This window comes from Medicago sativa, chromosome 2 (assembly GCF_051527215.1).
Source record: "Medicago sativa cultivar Bolivia chromosome 2, Bolivia_mono, whole genome shotgun sequence".
Classification (NCBI taxonomy): Eukaryota; Viridiplantae; Streptophyta; class Magnoliopsida; order Fabales; family Fabaceae; genus Medicago; species Medicago sativa.
The window spans coordinates 896,149-915,553 of record NC_140750.1 but is presented as its reverse complement, the minus strand read 5'-3'; the positions used below and the strand labels follow the sequence as shown (position 1 = coordinate 915,553).

Here is a 19,405-nt window from a genome sequence, read left to right as displayed (position 1 = left end):
TTGAGAAACTAGGTGATATATAAAAAAAATAAAAAATTTGAGGGATAGGTGATATAAAATTGGTGACATTGGCCAACCACAATGTCACAATCCTTGTAAAAGAGAGAGAAAAAAAGTCACTTGTGACATTATGGTTGACCAATGTCATCAATTCTATGTCACCCGAGTGCTACCGAGTAACTAGGCAGTCATAATTGCAGCTAGTCTCTACCATATTTTAATCTTTAAAATACTTCTCTATACACAATCCTCTTGGTAATATTTGGTAATTTGGAAAAGCTCAGCATAAGCGAAAATCATTTTCGTTGAAACCTTAAAATCAAAAGGAAATATAAGCATGCACGGTTTGAGTACAATTTTTTTTGGCGTTCTTACCTTGTAATATTCAATCATCTTACTAATAATTGAATTTGTGTCCTTGCAACTTACGGTATAAAAGAACAAGGATTGAATCTAAAGATCTCATGTATGCTAACACTTCTTCTTTCAATACTGTTTTTTTTCTTTTGAAAACTCGATATCCGACTCAAAGACCGACTAATTCGAGGGGTCTAATCTCACCGTTCGTTTGCAGAGCCCCACTTAAACAAGAGCAGTGACATGTTATACCATGTTGAATTATTAGCATAGAAACCATAACCATATACACATGTTATACAGAAACTTTGCCAACCTACAAAGCTATCTAAAGTCTAAACTACTTACAAGTACTAAGTATGTCAAAACTATTTAAAAAGGGCACAGGCAAAAAGAAAACTAAGGGCAAAAAAATCATTTCCTTTTGATCCACTTTAATGGTCTGCATATGAACAAAAAATAAGCTAGATCGTTGACTTGAAGATCCCTTTGAGAGCTAGCTCATCTCTCACAAATGGACCTGTTTTAAGCATAATAAAAAGGTATATATCATTTACTTAATTCCAATATACACATGACAAATTAAGACCAAACATTATAAAACAGGATAAACTTGTAAAACCATCAATAACACTAACTTTCCATCAAACAAAACATTTTCCTTTATATACAAGTTTATTTGTGCATGCCTTGTTTTACAAGAAAATTACTGAAAGCATTAATGCAACCTTCTTACAAGATAATTTTCTAAATATCCTAAACTATTACATCTACTTCTAGCTGCTAAGTTTCTTCATGGTTGACATTATAAGTACGCTACATACAATTTCTTGATGCACAACTGTGACTGCAAGCTTTCAGTCTTGAGATCTGATCTTGAGAACAGATTGTGGGGTGGAAGTAAATTCACTTGTAACATGATACTGATCTGTTTATTAACCTCGATTTGACTATATTCGGGGCAGAACATAGATCGAAAACAACTTCCACCTTTCCACATTTTATTAAGAGATGCAAAGGATTAAGGTAACTTCTTAATTCATTACCTGAGCATGTCGCCGGCGGGTAATTTGAGGCCGCTTAATGCCGGAGATATGCTAAAAGTGTTGCCGTTGCCATCGTTATTATAAAATGCAGGATGGCCAAGAGGCATAGGCCTATCTGGAATTTGAGGAACTTCAATATCCCCTTCCAACATCTTCAAAGCATCAGAAATTGTTGGCCTCAAAGCAACCATTACATGAGAACATAGAATTCCAACAAGCAAAAACCTTTCCATTATGCTCTTAGGATTTGCACTAGCAGTGTTATCATCTTTCAGAAGAGAAGCATCCAAAGCCTCGTTTATTTTCCCCGATTTCACCAACGACCAAGCCCAATCCGTGATCAAGAACGCTCGCGGAGAGCCCGATGAGGACAAATCAAGAGCCTTCCTACCACACATTATCTCCAAAACAACCACACCAAAGCTGTATACATCACTCTTCTCAGTCAGCTGACCATAGAGCGCATATTCCGGCGCTAGGTATCCGTGAGTTCCGGCCACTCTAGTAGTGAGATGAGACTGACCCTCCCTACTTTGTTTAGCAAGACCAAAATCAGCAACTCTTGCCCTCATATCTTCATCAAGTAGTATATTGGTAGCTTTGATATCCCTATGATAAATTGCAGGCTTAACTCCATAGTGTAAATAAGCCAACCCTTTTCCGACATCCAAGATTATGTTTTTTCGAAGAGGCCAAGACAATGATTTGTTTGCTTTTTTAGGATCCTTTGATACAAAAAGATGATCTTCCAAGTTTCCATTTGGCATGTAATCATAAACAAGGTATCTTTGACTTCCTTTATCACCATAATTCTCATTTTCATCAACCACACAACAACCTCTAAGAGGTAACAGATTCCTGTGCTTCAAATTACTAATTATCTCAACCTCATTACAAAACTCAACATCCCCTTGAAAATCAGATTCTAAAACCCTCTTAACAGCAACAACAGATCCATCAGCCAAAGTTCCTTTGAAAACCAAACCAAACCCACCTCTCCCTATGAAATTCTTGGATGAAAAATTATCAGTAGCTTTCTCAAGTTCCTGAATTTTGTACCAAATTGACCCTGTATTAGGCCTCAACCTACGCCTAGAACCTTGTTCCTCAGGATCAAAATCAAATTGAAAAGTTTCAAGCTTTCTCTTCCTCATACGTTTCCTATCACACCAAACGTATAAACCCAACAAAGAACACATAACAAACAAAGCAACACCAGCTCCTGTTAACCCAAACACAAGACCCTGATGACCCTTTGAACCAGAACCAACTTGTGAATAAACAGGTAAACTAAAAGCACAAGTAACAGCACCATTACTTTCAGGTCCAAACTCATTCACAATTCCAGCAGCATAAAGAATTGCAAAGTAAAAACAACTCAATGACTGAGAAGAATTACCACTAATTGAAACAAGCTTCTGCTTAACCTGTAATCCAGCAGAAACACAGACATCACACAGAGAAAGATCAGTGAGATCTGGTTTGCAAGCAGTATTCAAAGATGAATTCTGACCCACTTTCTCATTCCAATCATGAACAGTTTCAATACCTGCACATATGTTACGAGAGATAACAAATTGAAGAGGGTCAAAACAAGAGTTGACCAAGTTGTTGTAAAGTGATAAAGAGTTAAGCTTTGATTGAAAATCTTGCATGCATGACTTTGAAGTTTGAAGGTCTTGAAGATTGAACTGTGAAGTTTCTTTTAGATGTTGTGCAAATCCTATTCCAAAAAGAGACAAAACTGATGCACAACATGTGCTAGTTTCTTTGGATGATAAAGACTTGAAATTTTGACAAGCTGAAGAGTTCCAATGAATTCTTAGGACATAGTTGAGGTCCATAGGACATGTAGATGAAGGAGAAGGAGTAGGAGCTGCTGAAATAGTCCTTAAACTCATCATCAACATGTTCATGCTTAGAAACAAAAACAAAAACATCGTAAAAATCTTCATCCTAGGATTGTGTTGTGTTGTGTTGGTTTTTTTGTTTTGTTTGAGAACTTTCTGTTTAGGAAAGGAAACTATGGTGATGATTGATGAGTCAAAAGAGGAAAGTGAAGAAAAAAAATGAAGAATCTAGAAAACAAGAAAGCGAGAGAGAAGAGAAGTGAGAAGAGAAGAGAATCAAATCAATGAGGGAGCTTTGCTTAGTCAAACAAAAGCATCATATTTCGTTTCTGTCATTTTTCTGGCTGCTGGTTGGGTTAGGTGTCGTGTATGTTATGTTGAGGTTGTTTAACTGAGTTTTCAGCATAAGAGAGTGTACACCACGCGTTACATCAACTTGGTTTCTAATCATGTGTTTCTAGAAAGGCACAATAATACAAACTATGTTGAGTCACGATATCATCTACATTGAGTTCACAGTAACCATCCAAATGAAATGAACAATACGATTTAAATCAAAATCTTAATACAATTAAGTTTATAGGTCCTCGTTCATGAAACAATTTTAATTCACATTTGTTGCATAACAAACTGTTCATCACAAAATTTAATAAATTGTGTCGGAACAGTATTGTGTTCCAACAGATCATGTCTACAACCTTTCATGGTAACATGTTGGTTAGTCTGGGAGCGTCGAGAGCGATAGTGTGCTAAATGTCTAAGACCACAATCTTTTATGGTAACCTATTTGGGAGTGGCAATGGATTAAACGTCTAAAACTACTAAGAGACTTAAACACTACATCTCCATCCAAAACTCTAAGGTATCAGGTATAGGTGTCTCCTTCTCTCTTACATATTCAACGTTTCCTCTATTTCTAGTTCATGTAGTACATAATTACTCACAATTAATTTCCAACATAACCAAACTAAATTGTTACAACAGTTTGGTAGGATTAAATCAAGATTAAATTAAATCGGCATAAAAGTTATATCTATATTGTATAAATATGGCAATTTTCACTTGATTTGTTCGACTAAGCTTGAAGGAATATCCACTAATCATAGAGTATTTTTTTCTCCTAATCACATTTTTCATATGTAAGTAAGAATGGAATCAATAATAAGATGTTGGTTCAAGTTGGAGATGATGATGATGAGTTGAAAATAAGCATTAATTAATTTACAATATTATTTATTTAGTGTCGTGACATGCAATTTATACACGCGCTTTTGCAATTGGAGGTATGTGGGCGGCTGAAAATATTGTTGCTATTTGATAAAGCAAGAAAGGTGTTCTGACTTTGGCACTTTAATTGCACAGTGCAACGATTTGGATTATTACAAGTACTAACAAATGTGTCATGCTATTATTATGGACTTAAATCAATGATAGACATGAGTCGTAATAAGATATTTCATTTCATGGTATAGAGATAGTCCATATCAGATAAATACTTTGTATAGGTGATGATGTAATTGTCTTTAAATTTATTCGGGGCCTGTTTGGTTCCACTTCTGAGAAGCAATTCTAGCCCAAAATCAATTCTCTACAGTGCCAAAAACAATTCTAGCCAAAAACAACGTGTTTGGTTCAGCTTTTCAGAATTGCTTTTGTCCTCCAAAAGCAATTCTCCATGAAGCTACAAATCCTAGCTTCTAGCTTTTCTAGAATCAATTCTCCTTGAACAACGTGTATAGGTTTGTATATTTTATTATTACAACACGTTATTTTACTTTATTGCCCTTTATCAATTCTCATTCTTTATCAATTCTCCTTTAGCTATGTCTATTTTAGTAATTATACATTCAAAAGCAATTCTACATAATTGCATCCAAACATAAATCATTTTGTTTAATCAATTCTACATAATTGTATCCAAACATAAATCAATTCTCTCAGAATCAATTCTGTCAGAATCAATTCTATCAGAATCAATTCTCTCAGAATCAATTATATTCAAAGCTGAACCAGACGGGCACTCAGCATACAATGGAAAGACAAAACAATCAATTTTATGTATTTCTTTTTTGACAGGGTACTATTAAATTAAATGTAGCAACAAATTAAATAGTTGATGAAATCTGGATTGAAAAGTAAGGGTGACATGTGCTTAAAAGAAATAATCATAGGTGATTGTCTCTAACCTATATTATTTCGTTTAGAGGGTATTTCTAAGAAGGTCAAGCCATCAAACTTAAAAATGCTCCTTCTAGGGAGGAAATATAGATAAAACTAGTGGCATGTGTAATAAATTATTATATCACAAATTGTATTCGATAATGATTAATCAGTATTTGAAAGAATTGGCATTTGCCGACATAACATACCTAAGAAATTTGTACGACTATTTTAATACAACAATGATATTTAAAAGACAATCATATTTATACGACTAGTTGAAAATAACATTTGTGACAATCTTTTTTCTCTTTTTATCATTCAAAAACAATAAAAGAGAGAATAAAAATATTATGTGAGTAAGAGAGAAAATTATCTAAATTATCGCAAAATGGATATACAAATATCATTTCTCATATTTATACACATTTTATTTTTCTACACATATTCAACATCATATTACACATATTCAGCTTCGTATTTAATAATTAATATGTATATCTCTTTTTCATTTTTGATTATATAGAGGGACTAAATATCTCATTTTCTATCGCATCATTAATCTAATCTAATACATATACTTTATCATTTTCTTTTTCTCTTTATTTAAATGTGTATATACCCCAATGGTACACCCGACACCAAACATTTTAAGTGAATTAACAGTTGCTTTGATAGTAGTGTACATCTTCCTCCACAACAATATAGTAGTAGAGTAATGATATTTTGACATCCATTTGATGACAACTTTGTTGACAACCTTGTTTTTCTCACTTCTTATTGGTCAAAAACAATGGAGAGAGAAAAAGGAAGAGAGAAGATAACAATATCATGTGAGTATGAGAGAGAAAGTTGTCCAAAAGTTGTTAAAAAGTGGTTGTCAAAATATCATTTCTCATAGTAGTAAAGTGTTAGCAAAGAAAAAAAGAAGTGCGCACAATGGTTAGAGTCTACGACGGTCCTTTTTATTTTGCAATTTTAATTTTGTATTACCCTCTCTATTATTTGGACCGTTAACATTACATTGTAAGTTGTAATAGACACATTATCCATGTCATTTAGTAACACGCATTCACGGAAAAATAAACTTGAAAATATTCATATTTTCGATCATTAAATAGAGTGTTCTACATTACTTAATGGACAAGTCATCAACATTCATGGAATATTTCATAGATGTGGCATACAACAAAGTAGTTAATGGAGTATTCAGAAGTACATGAGTTTCATAATCTTCTTCCATTACTTTCCATAAACCCAAAGCATCCAAATATGTCTCCATACGCTTTGCCAAAAGATGGTAGTTACTTCGGTTGAACACCGTCGGAGCGACGATTCCAGCAGTACTTGCTTTTGATACCAATTGTTGTTAATTGAACGTGAATAAAAAAGAGAAATGGTATTTGTACATCATTTTGTGATAATTTTTATGACTGAACCACGTTATATTTTTCACTACTACAGAAAGGAGTTTTCACATCATGTGGCAACTGATGTAAGGTGACATGATGTGGTATGTCCATGTCATTTCACATCGGGTACCAACTGATGTGAAAACAAACTTTCCACATCAGGCCTTCTACCCAATGTCGTGATACGTTTTCTTTAAAGTCTAACATCGGGGTTTTTACATCAGTTGTATGATAGACACTGAAGTTAAATAAGCATATGTCACATTAGTCCTCTAATCTACTGATGTGAAATCAACTTTTTTTGAAGAAAAAAAAGTATGCTTTTTCTAAAACTGCTTACCAAATCAGCTTGAGACCATGTTCTTTTCTTTTATATTAAAAATATGAAAACAAATATGGATATTTTAATGCCAAGAAGGAAGTTAATAAGCAAAGAAATACATAATTTCTTTTATATCCCTCATAAGTGAAGTGAAGTTAATACTCACAAAATAACATTAAACACACAAGTGAAAACAAAAGAAGAGGCCTGATTCAGTAGCCTGGGTCTTGTCAACTAATCAGCAACATGGATCTCTGACAACAAATATACTATCGTGAGTTAACTCACGCGGGATGTAACACCTGCGTGAGTTAACTCATGTGGCGTGACTTAAGTCACGCATGTGTAAAACTAAGTCACGTTTGATTTACACTTGCGTTATTTAACTCGTGCAGTGGTATTTTGGGCATGGCTGCAGGGAGCGAGTGTTTTATGATGGGGGAAGAGCAGAAATCATTTCATTATGGTATCAGAGTTTGTCGAATTCAAGGGTCACTTACCGATTCACGCACCAAAGCCCAAAGAGTGCTGGGCGTGACGAGGGTCTATTGGGAAAAACCTATGTCTCACATCGGATAGATAACACTCTTAGTAAGAGTTTATATAGAGGAGGCAATCCTCACCTTATAAACCGATTTTTAAGGATGAGTTAGGTCTCCAATTACATTACTTTGTATGTTAAACGGGTCAAAGACTGGTATCTCCTACTTGCTAAAGCAAGAAAGGTGGCTAAAGCAAGAAAGGTGTTTTGACTTTTGCAATTACTCATTGCAACGACGTGCTACTTGCTAAAGCAAGAAAGGTGTTTTGACTTTTGCAATTACTCATTGCAACGAAGTGGATTATTACAAGACTAACAAATGTGGCATACTATTATTATGGACTTATCATGAATGATAGACATGAGTCGTAATAAGATATTTCATTTCATGGTTTTCTTCAAAAAACTAGTTACAAACCCGTGCTTCGCACGGGGTGGATTGCTTTTTTCGGATAATTTTGTTGGCAAACGCATATTTGTTAATACGCTTAAAAGTAAACTGATTCGAAATTTAGATATTACATGCATATAAATATAAAAAACCATGATCCATAACATATCAAATCTTAGATAGGTCTACCAAAAACGAAACCATTGCAACAAAAAAAAATTGTTCCAAAGAAAAAATGAGCAAATGAACGAATATTGCACAAATATTATAAACCTTTATCAAAATATTAATGAAAGTTTGGTTTTCATTGGAACTATTTCACTACAATTTACTCCAGTTACAGTAGCCATTATGAGGGTGTAACATATTCAGGAAGTAGGTCAGATTGTGGCAAACATTGAATAACTTAATTATTAGTACAATATGTGTCTCCCACAATCGAGTTTCTGCCACTATTGTGAGTAGGAGATGATTCAACTTCAATTTCACATCGAGGATTAGAAATTGATTCCACAATCTCTTGGTTTTGGTTGTCAAAGATTCAGCTAGCTCTTTGCGACTTTACCATCATTACTGAATAAGGTAATGTTATGACAGAAGTAAGTTCATAGGAAAACATGGTAGATGTGGTGCTGGAAGGAGAGTCGATCCTTCTTCCCTCTTCATTTTATGTTCTTAGCTTCTTGTGCATGAGTATTAGTATTGATTAAAACATAAACAATGCCTTAAACAGACCAGAATGTAAATCACTGGAATAAATTTAGTCCTATTTGTTGATTTTATCAGCACAGTCTCCTTTCTTGGTCCTAATTGTTGCAACAACCAATTCTATTTATTTTTCAATGCATCATTTTACCAAATTTTTAATATCTCTGCCCTATATGTTTGTCACTTTACCAACCAAAGACACACTTCATATTTTAAGTTGTGGTATTGCTACACATATTCTTGACAAATTGATTTTGCATGATTTGTTTTCAGTTTCTTCATTTAAGTTCAAATTGATTTCTTTAAATTCATTGCTATCAACTTATAATTGTTCCATTATTTTTTTTCAGATTAGCCAAACTTGTTATAGAACTTAGACAATCTCCCTAGGGATAAATATTAGAAATTCAGCAAATGAAATGATCCATTCACAGAAAAAATTGAACACTTACAGTTTAAAACTAATTGACCTTAGAAGATTTATTGTTTCAGCATCCTGGGATGTGAATGTGTTGTGTGTTGATATATGCTGGTAAAATGTGAATGTGTTCTATGCTAAACATTTTGGGATGACAGAAGCTGTTGAATGTTACTTTAAAAAACTACTTCTCGACAATTTATTTCACAAGCATCTCTTTTCAACTCACGCTGGGAACCTTTTTTTTATTTTTTAATATTATATTTCAATATGTTTTTTCTTCCATTTAACTTTATTTTTTTTAACTCTTCCATTTAATTTTTTAAGGAGGTTCCATTTAATTTTATCTTTTTTTCAAAGAAATTTTATTATCTTTTTATCACTTATATATTTAATTTCAATATCGTTTAATCATCACAACCTCACAAGTATTTTTATTCACGCTGTCATTTAATGATCGCATATATTTTTATTTCCTTTCTTAAACCTCGCGAACATATACACACACATTAACGTTTAGAGTAATATTTTATGTCCGTCTATCTGTTTTTTTGTTACGCTAATGCATATAATTTTTTTAGTGTTGCTTGGTTGAGTGCTACCTCACCAATTTATTTTAACTATTTTCCAATTTTATATATTTTTAAAATTTTTTAACTATTTTTCAATTTTTTCTCCCAAATCCAGTTGCTTCTACACTGCCGTTGTGGGCGAGTAAGATACTGTTTGACCCGGGTTTTTTTCTTTCAATTTCTCTACATTTTTAAGGAGAAGTTAGGCCAAATACAATATCAATTAAGTACTTACTAAAAAAAGTACTTTTTTTAATGCATAAAATTGAATGGAATGAGCTTTGGCCAAAAGTTGTTGAATGTTACTTCAGAAAACTACTTCTCGATAATTTATTTCACAAGTATCTCTCTTCAATTCACGTTGGGAACCTTTTCTTTTATTTGTTAATATTATATTTCAATATTTTTTTTCTTTCATTTAATTTTTTTTTTGAAACGTTCCATTTAATTTTATTTAAGGAGGTCCCATTTAATTTTATTACCTTCTTTTCAAAGGAATTTTATTATCTTTTTATCACTTATATATTTAATTTCAATATCGTTTAATCATCACAACCTCACAAATATTTTTATTCACGCTGTCATTTAATGATACCAAATATTTTTATTTTCTTTCTTCAACCTCACACACACACACACACACACACACACACACACATTAGCGTTTAGAGTAATACTTTATGTGTGTCTGTTTTTATGTTACGCTACTGCGTATAATTTTTTTTGGCGTTGCATAATGCGTATGATTATTTTTATAAAATTTTGATTTTAATTAAAAGTAAAAATGTAGATGTCTTTTCTTCAAAAAAGATCTAGATGCCTAAAAAAATTATACTTAAAAAAAAAAAAAATATATATATATATATATATATATATATATATATATATATCATATCAAATGAGAGGAGTGTTATTATGAGAGATGAGAGGACTTAATAATAACCATTGGATCTTAATTAACGGTTGTGATTTAATTTTTCTTTAAATATTTATGGTGCGCCCTGAATCAGCACAACCCTCCTTGTGTGGCTTTCTCCATTTCCCTTATCCCGTTCTCTTTCTATTGCATAAGCCATAAGTGACTGCTCTTTTTACTTCTTCTATGTATTGTTCTTCCTTGATTTTTCTCTCTATAGAAAGGATCTCTTCAACGTTCTTCTGTTCCTTTCTTTCCTCTCCCTTAATTTAGGTTCAATAGAAAGAAAACGTAATAAGATTTTGTCAAAGAAAAGAAATATTATGATAGCTTTGGGAGAGAAATTCCAATTAGTTAGAGTAATTTTGTAGAAGACTAACAAATAATCACAAGCTGATAAGAAACAGGTCACGAAAATGGCAAGGGCAACCCGGTGCACTGAAGCTCCCGCATACGCAGGGTCCGGGAAGGGGTCCCACCATTTGGTGTATTGTATGCAGCCTTACCCTGTTTTTACACAAGAGGTTGTTTCCAGGACTTGAACCTGTGACCTTACAGTCACATGACAACAACTTTACCAGTTGCGCCAAGGTTACCCCTCAAACGGGTCACGAAAATGGAAAATAGAAAAAAAACATTCAATTGGGGTATGTATGATTTAGGTGGCCATAGAAATCTTCTAACAAAAGCAGTAAGCATTGCCATCGCCATCGCCAGCTAAAGGGTTCTGTACAAGTTGCATTGAGAAGCGTGTGCAGAGGAAAGATGAAGAGCTGTGTTTTTTGTTTTAATTGACTGCATAGCTATTGATGAAGTAACATGATTAGTTTAGATTCAATGGTTATTATTAAGTCCTCTCATCTCTCATAATAACCACTCCTCTCACTTGAAATGCCCTATATATATATATATTGTTTTTTTTTAAAACCAATTGCCTACGAATTTCCATTTTTGCCCCTAACCAATTATTTTAATTATTTTCTAATTTTTATATTTTTAATAACTTTTAATTATTTTCCAATTTTTATATTTTTAACTATTTTTCAATTTTTTCTCCCAAATTTAGTTGCTTCTACATTGCCGTTGTGGGAGATTAAGGTATCGTTTGACCCGACTTTTTCAAACTTCTCTACATTTTTAAGGAGAAGTTAGGCCAAACACAATATTAATTAAGTACTTACTAAAAAAAGTACTTTTTTTGAAGGCATAAAATTGAATGGAATGAACTTTGACCAGAAGCTGTTGAATAACGTATCTTGTAAAAAATTGTTCCAAAAGAAAAATGACCAAATTAATGGATATTGCACAAGATTTCGAAATACTTTGTTATATACGAATAATGATGCAACTCTATTTGTTCAAGTACTATAAAAAATGGCATAAAATAAAGAGTCAAGTACACTGTGCACATGCGAAAGGGAAAACTAATAACATTAACACGCACAAGATCGATAGAGATTCTAATGCAACATTGTCTACTTTACTTTTAGATTTGATGATGAGTCCCATTTCACTTCATGTATGCTTCTACTTCCTCTAATAGCTTCATGTGTTCCATTTTCATTATCCAATGAAATTGACAATCTCTATTTTATATTTAACGTTTTTTTGCTAATTTATTTTGTGGGATCAATGATATAGCACCAAACCAAACTCTACTAATTTGAAGAAAAAAAACTCTTAACACAATTCACTGCATTGTACTAATTTGGTTCTCTATATTTCATCGTGATCAATTTTTCTGCTATGAAATCAACCTGATGTATCAATTCTCTAGACATGAACAATAAACTTTCAGAATAGATCAATTATATAGCGTACTAATTTGAAAGAAGTTGTAACACAATTGAAATACTCAAAAATATTGGCTCAACTGACATGGTAAATTCTATTGGTAACAGATAAAATATAGACTTGAATTTTAGTATAAGCCATCTTTCTTCAAAAGATTATGTTCAAACATGCATATGTGCAACATGATCAGACTCATTATGAGTTCAGTAAATTCATGAATGAATGCAATGTAACTGTAGATAGAAACTACGCACAATTGCCTAATTTCAGAAATATGCAGATCAATCCCCTTAAACTATTAACTCAGCAAATTCTTAGTGTCATCTTTGTCATTTGTCATCTGTAATGAGATCATTAGATAGGCGCAAAACATAGATGAAACTATGCAATTGTACTATAGGCGCAAAACATAGATGAAACTATGCAATTGTACTATGTCCCAAACCTTAATTTTCATCCAAAAATAATGTAAAGAGATGCATATTACTCATGTGACTTTATAAATGGAGTTCTCTATTTCGTTTAAGAAATGGAGAGGATTCTAATTTGCTATTATTGAATAAACAACAGGTTTGTTGCTAGTTAAAATATAATAATGTTTGAAACCTCCTAGGCCAAAATTAAAAAGGTCTTCATATAATGTTTGCCACTATTTAAGAATAATTCATTATGCAGCTAACAAATCTTCCCAAGATGTGAACTCCTGCCATTCTCCATACTTAGAGCTGAATGTTCCTCCACCAAATTGTTGTGCATACTCGGAAATAACACCGCGAGCAGTAGGATCACAAGTCTTTGCTATATCCTTAAGGGACATAGGTTGTGAGAAATTACATAAGGACATGCTAAGCTTCACTTTTGCTTTCTCTGAAAGATCCTCATTCCCCTTACTGCCATAACGTATATAATAACACTATGCATTAGAAACAATTCGCAGCAAAATTTAAAGATAAGGGTGAAAAGTGATACATGCATTGTGTAGACTGCCACTATTTGGAAGAGAAAATACAAAACATTTCAGATCCGAAATTAGCAAAATTAAAGCATGTGGGGGCTAAAATGTTCCATTATCTCACCGGGATTCAACTGGAAACTTGTCTATGAATATGGGAGAAGAATTAGGATAGTTTGGAGGAACCAGCAAGCGCAGAGGCTGAATAGGTGACTGTAAGGTGATAAAACACAATTAAGGCTAATAAAAGCTATAAAAAAAAAATCAGTTGCAAAATCTGGGAGTCCATACCTGTAGTGAAGCATATTGAGATTTTAAAGATGGGCTGAGAGACACAGGAATGAAAGAACATTTGACAATGGTCCCATGAACCCACTCAGCAGCAGCAGCGGCTGTAGTTGAATCAACATCTTCATTACTTATGTCTACTACTGTGTCAATAATTCGGCGATTAATTTGCTGTATTTCTTCCAAAAGGGCATGATTAACCTGCCACAGTACACAAACTCTATATCAGAACCAAAGACCAAAACATCAGATCGGTTATTGAACACAAATTTAAGAGAAAATGTAGAGCTACATAGTAGTGTCATAGCAATGACAGAAGTGTATTAAAAAAATTTACAGTGGCTTAATGGGAGAGAAAAAAATAACTGTAAACTAATCAAACATGGGCATAGCATGTGTTGTTAAATTTATTTGACCAAATCAAACATATTCCAAATGCCACCAAGTTAATGACAGTAGCATATCCCTCTAATAGCTTTTATGAGTTTACTTACTCAAAACAATACACTTCAATTTGTCCCTTTTTAGAAAAGCAAATCAACATTGAAGCAAGTACTTCAAAGACGGTTTAGAGAAATATGGAATATGGGCCTACATCTATGCTAGAATAATTTATAAACATTAAGAAATACCAGATAAGAGTTTAACATGTTTTCCATCAATATAAAACAACTGACCTCTATTGGCCACATTGCTTCAGTGAGTTCACCAACAGTGGCACAAGGGTTGAAAACAATTTCGGCGCCATTCATGCCAAAAGTTTAACAGTTTAAAGGATGGTGCCTACCATAACATATATTAATGTCAATCTTTCCAAATTCTGTTTCAAATACAGGGTGACCTATATTTCCTTCCATATAATATGCACTCTCAGTGAAGTCTCCGACTCTTGTTACATGGTTGTGCAAAATTTTGTATGTTTATTAGATAGCTGAAAGACGGTCTATTCCAGTAGAAGTGGAAGTAGAAAGTTTAGAGAATTTACCTTCCTGTGTATCCCAATTATATTGCTGTGATTCCCAATCACAACGGCAGTGTTCCAAATAACCTCTCCGTGGTTCATATCCCTCTCAAGAAATGGGCTTATAATCACCATGTTATACTTCAGTGCAAAGATTCGCAAAAATTCAGTTGATTCCCCGTCAACAGGTTCTGCAAATTCACACCACTTCTTCTCTCGTGTAGAGAAACCAAATGGCATCATCCAAAATTCCTACAATCAAATTTTGAATTTTATATAAACAAACATCGAAGGTTTTACTTTCTCAAAGATAGCCTTTTCTTGGTCGATAAAGTGTTATTTGCAAAATTGTAAAACAATACTACAAAATTTTTATAAATAGTTAGTAGATAATTCCTTTTTCCCTTTCTTTGTCATGATGGAAAATTTATGCTTATTGAACAAAAACAGTTTTTAACAAATTGTGTATTCAATTGTTTGCAGGTTTTAGTGAGTATAAAGCATTAAAGGGGAACCCCCAGAATTGCCAAAAATAAGTGTGAATGGGTTATAGGATAGTAATGATTACTTATTTATGACAGACACCTTTTCTTCTTGTTGTTCCAGCAAAGAAAGACCCTCTTCAAGCTTTCCTAGGTGAAAGTAGGCTTTAAGCAGCATTGAACACCTCCATAGTCTGAAGTAGACAACTTTTGAGAGTTCTGAAATATCCATATATGTCACTTGGCAACCAGCAGCAATTGGACAATCATTCTTCTCAGCAGAACTCAGCTGATATTTGAAACAAAAGTTAACCAACTCGAATCAATTGGCATAAATTACTACACTAAAAGGCTTATGCTGACGCTTAAGTTTTTTTTTTTATATTAATAGATTCAGAGAATTTGAGAGAAAATACAGAAACTGTAACTTGAAAATGAAACATGCTCTATCATACATAATATAAACTTTAACGAAATTGCAGCATAATATAAGAAGAGGCACCAACCATTAAAGAGCTTCTGCTTCATTTCAAGCAATTTTTCAGAGTGCATATTGATCATCAACGCCTCATTAATATGTTCCAATGCCCTCTCTGCATCAGAGGATGTTCTTCTTTGCAAAAGCTCAGCAGAATTATAAATAGAATCTGATACTTTCTGTCATCCAGTGAAAATACTAATCAGTTAGGAAGAGGGGGTGGACATCAACACCATAGCCAATTTATAAATTGTAAATTCAAAAACCTCTAGATTTTGTGAAGAGGAATGAAGAAGAAAATGCAAAATTAACACACATCCATCAAGCAGTAGACTGTTTTTCGCACAAGATAGCGACATACAATCTCTCTCTCTCTCTCTCTCTCTCTCTCTCTCTCTCTCTCTCTCTCTCTCATCTTTACCTATCTATATTTGTATGGCCCCACTTTGACAAAATACTTCAATTCAACACTTTCATTATTAAAATATATCCAATTTCAAATAATTTTATAAACCTAAGGCAGAGCCATGTTTGCAGATATAATATCAGAAAACCTTACAATTCAAACAACCGTGTAGAATATCAACTGAGGTTCTGTTGCGTGTGATGTTCTTCTTGAACCTCTTTGTGTTTTCCTATGAATAAAGATAGAAATCTGAATACATTGAATTCAAAGAATATGCTAGCTATTGTTCTAAGTTTCTTTTTTGAAAAAGTTATAGTTGTTGCTCATAAATTTGAAGACTTCGATTTCAATAAGTTTTCAACATATAAAACTTCAATATTTAAAATGATAATTTCTACATAAAAAAATAAAAGACATTAGGGTAGAGTAACTGAGTAAATACCTGAAGACGATGACAATGCGGATAATCTGAAACTCATGCAGACATGTAAAGGCTCTGTGAAAGTCGAAATGGTTTCCGAAATTCAATGGAAAAGTTGAATCTAACTCATATGAGTTAATTCTGGAAGAAATAAGATTGGAAAAATTGAAGCATTAACTCATATTAGAACCAAAAATTAACATACGACCACCATAAGTAACACCAGACTCAAATCATATTAGAACAACAAATTAACATACAACCACCATAAGTAACACCAGACTCAAATCATTAGCCATTATTAGAACCAAAACCAAAACAACCACCATAAGTAACAAAGACAAGGTAAAATACAATGCTAAACATCATGAGCAAACACAATAAAAGGCATCATCTCATATTAGTCTTTCTATAAAACAGAAACTCACAACCGCCATTTAGTTCTTCAACTATTTTATCTAAAGCTCAAACTTTTCAAAACAAAAGTTAAGGAATCAGCACCTTGTAACAATAACTTCAGGTTCTGCAGGCTTCTGAGCATGTTTTCCACCCTTGTTGCAGGAACAAAGTTCTACAACAACAAAAAGAGTTCCATCAAAACAAATTTAGTGATACAATGTCTTAAGGAAACACAACCTTTAAAAATGGAACAAAGTAAACATGATAACAGCAACAACAAATGTACCTTGTTCTTCTCGGCTACTATAACGTTATGACACCTACTATGGTGATATCCACCTGCGAAAATAAATTAATGTAGCCAGGTCGTGAGCAGAACATTTGGCAGATCTGAAGCAGTCAAATACTCCTTGATTGTTGTTGTGTATTCATATATTTTGTTGGTAATTCCCTCTGGTGCAGGTCCACTATTTTCCATGTTATATTTAATCCCAAAATCCTGCATAATGGAAACCAGTTGACAGTAACAATCATTTAGAGTTGGTTTTCAATGCATCAAGATCTCACTATAATATTATACAAAAATTTCTATAGCATGAATTCCTGAGACATTACCATTTATCATTGGGAGAATTTTTGAGGGACAGAAATTAATCACTTTTCATAATTGTTAAATGAGATGATTTGAATTGCTTCAGAGAAATTACTCTCAGTCTCAGCCAAGTTATATAAAACCAAGTGATTGCAATCAAATCTAAAGTTAAATCCCTTGGTTACAGGGAGAAAAGTCAACAAACATAATCAAGAGATATTTTCTCAACATAATTTAAATCTAATACATATTTTAACAACAAAATCAGAGTGCCCATGGATAAAGATAAACGATTGAAAGTTTTCAGGCAATGAGTAGATCATACCCATTATCAACTTGAAGCCTTGGAGTTGTGTTTCCTGTCATCAAATAGCACCCATCTGGAGACCATTCACTTGACACAGGCCATTTAAGTTGTTTCCTTTCTACATAATCCCAAAAATACCTAGAACAGCATAATGAAAAATGCATGAATTCTTCATTAGCGTATCATAAACAAATCATAAATAACAAATGGTACCTTCTCTTGGATACAAAATGTCCACTCCAACCTATCAATCATAAACATAACCAAATCACATAACATTACCAATATCAGCAAAAACACATTATTATGAAAGGACCTTAACCAAGACAACAAAATTCCATTTTTTTTTCAAGAATCTGAGAAAGACCCAAAATTCAAGCATACCCTAATTCAGAAAACAACAACAAACTCAGTCAATCACCATTCTCAAATCTCAGCAACAAACCCACAAAAAATTAAAATTTCCAGAACTCGTAAAAACCAATCCAAACTGCCATCAAACATTAGCAAATTACCTCTTTTTTATTCAAATTAAATTCATATCAAACATAACCCTAATAATTAAAACCGAAATTAACCCAGAAAAGAAGAAAAAAAATGCGATACACAAACCCTTAACATCAGATTGAAAGAAAAAACATAAATTCACATCTAAATTAACAAAAACTGATTCAATAAAGCATTTTTAGAGACATGCATGATCTCAGATGAACAAAAGAGGAAGAAACAATACCTCCCATGAAGATCCGTGTGTTCAACGGCAGAGACAGCGAGGACTTTTCCGATCATCTTCAATCCAATCCCACCGCCGGAGAATTCTTCTCCGGTACTCCCTCCCACCGCCGGCGACTTCTTCTCAGGTACTCCCTCCCACCGCCGACAACTTCTTCTCCGGAACTCCCTCCCTCTCTCTCTCTCCCTCGACCCCGTCTCTCTCTCGTTCCCGTTTCTCTCTCTCTTTTCTCTCTCGTCCTCGACGGCGTCGACCCTTCTCCCGTTTTCCTTCTCTCGTCCCCCCTTCTTTCTCCCGTTCCCATTTCTCTCTCCCCTTTTTTTTCTTTTTCTTTTCACATATATATAGGCAAGGGGAAGCCCATTTTGTAATTTACCAAAATACCCCTCATAAGGGCAAAATGGTAATTTCCACGGCCATTTATTTTCTAATTTAGTTTAGTAGAAGATATTTCATTTCATCGTATAGTCCGTATCAGATAAATACTTTGATATATACTCCCTCCGGTCACTATTATAAGCAAATTTCTACTTTTTAGATTCATTCAATAAATGATGTATGTGGTTTACAATATAGACCATATACATCATTTATTGAATGAACCTAAAAAGTCAAAATTTGCTTATAATAGTGACCGGATGGAGTATTGTATAGGTGATGATGTAATTGTCTTTGAATTTATTCAGCATACAAGTGAAAGACAAAACAAACTATTTTATATTTATTTTTTTGACAGGGTACTACTATTAAATTAAATGTGGCAAGAAATTAAATTGTTAATGAAATCTGGATTGAAAAGTGAGGGTGACACAGCGGCGAAGCTAGCAACTTTTTACGAGGGGGCAAATATAAAAATATTATTTTTATTTTTTATTGTAAGCAACTAAGTTTGCAAGAAA

The 19,405-nt window shown here is 33.3% G+C and overlaps 2 protein-coding genes across 12 annotated transcripts; both read right to left on the bottom strand.

Annotated features, from left to right (window-relative positions):
* Window positions 1-596: 596 nt before the first annotated feature.
* Window positions 597-3,615, bottom strand: LOC146943391 (Protein kinase superfamily protein). 2 transcript variants are annotated; one of them, XM_085741661.1, is made up of 2 exons: window positions 1,404-3,615; window positions 597-877 (listed from the first exon to the last, which is right to left on the bottom strand). In XM_085741661.1, the coding sequence occupies exons 1-2, from the start codon at window positions 3,356-3,358 to the stop codon at window positions 859-861; spliced, it is 1,974 nt and encodes a 657-aa protein (XP_085597787.1). In that variant the 5' UTR covers window positions 3,359-3,615; the 3' UTR covers window positions 597-858. The 2 variants fall into 2 exon arrangements, with proteins under 2 accessions (XP_085597787.1, XP_085597788.1); XM_085741662.1 differs by lacking the exon at window positions 597-877 and adding an exon at window positions 1,032-1,352 and having other exon boundaries at window positions 1,405-3,615.
* Window positions 3,616-12,983: 9,368 nt separating this feature from the next.
* On the bottom strand, window positions 12,984-18,822 carry LOC146943390 (mediator of RNA polymerase II transcription subunit 15a-like). 10 transcript variants are annotated; one of them, XM_085741649.1, is made up of 13 exons: window positions 18,507-18,822; window positions 17,987-18,017; window positions 17,490-17,911; window positions 17,161-17,373; window positions 16,977-17,046; window positions 16,497-16,616; window positions 16,208-16,283; window positions 15,677-15,827; window positions 15,274-15,459; window positions 14,713-14,940; window positions 13,731-13,928; window positions 13,564-13,652; window positions 12,984-13,377 (listed from the first exon to the last, which is right to left on the bottom strand). In XM_085741649.1, the coding sequence occupies exons 8-13, from the start codon at window positions 15,677-15,679 to the stop codon at window positions 13,155-13,157; spliced, it is 927 nt and encodes a 308-aa protein (XP_085597775.1). In that variant the 5' UTR covers window positions 15,680-15,827; window positions 16,208-16,283; window positions 16,497-16,616; window positions 16,977-17,046; window positions 17,161-17,373; window positions 17,490-17,911; window positions 17,987-18,017; window positions 18,507-18,822; the 3' UTR covers window positions 12,984-13,154. The 10 variants fall into 10 exon arrangements, with proteins under 10 accessions (XP_085597775.1, XP_085597773.1, XP_085597781.1 ...); XM_085741647.1 differs by having other exon boundaries at window positions 17,792-17,911; XM_085741655.1 differs by having other exon boundaries at window positions 16,497-16,550; window positions 17,792-17,911.
* Window positions 18,823-19,405: the final 583 nt, after the last annotated feature.

What these genes read in the sequence shown, in the direction of transcription:
- LOC146943391 (XM_085741662.1), bottom strand. Translation starts at nt 3,358, where the DNA reads ATGAAGATTTTTACGATGTTTTTGTTTTTGTTTCTAAGCATGAACATG. An exon ending in ACCCGCCGGCGACATGCTCA is followed by an intron (nt 1,353 to 1,404) that starts GGTAATGAATTA and finishes TAATAAAATGTG; the next exon opens with GAAAGGTGGAAGTTGTTTTC.
- LOC146943390 (XM_085741649.1), bottom strand. An exon ending in TGGAACAACAAGAAGAAAAG is followed by an intron (nt 14,941 to 15,273) that starts GTGTCTGTCATA and finishes ATTTGATTGTAG; the next exon opens with GAATTTTGGATGATGCCATT. An exon ending in TAATTGGGATACACAGGAAG is followed by an intron (nt 13,929 to 14,712) that starts GTAAATTCTCTA and finishes GTACTGTGGCAG; the next exon opens with GTTAATCATGCCCTTTTGGA.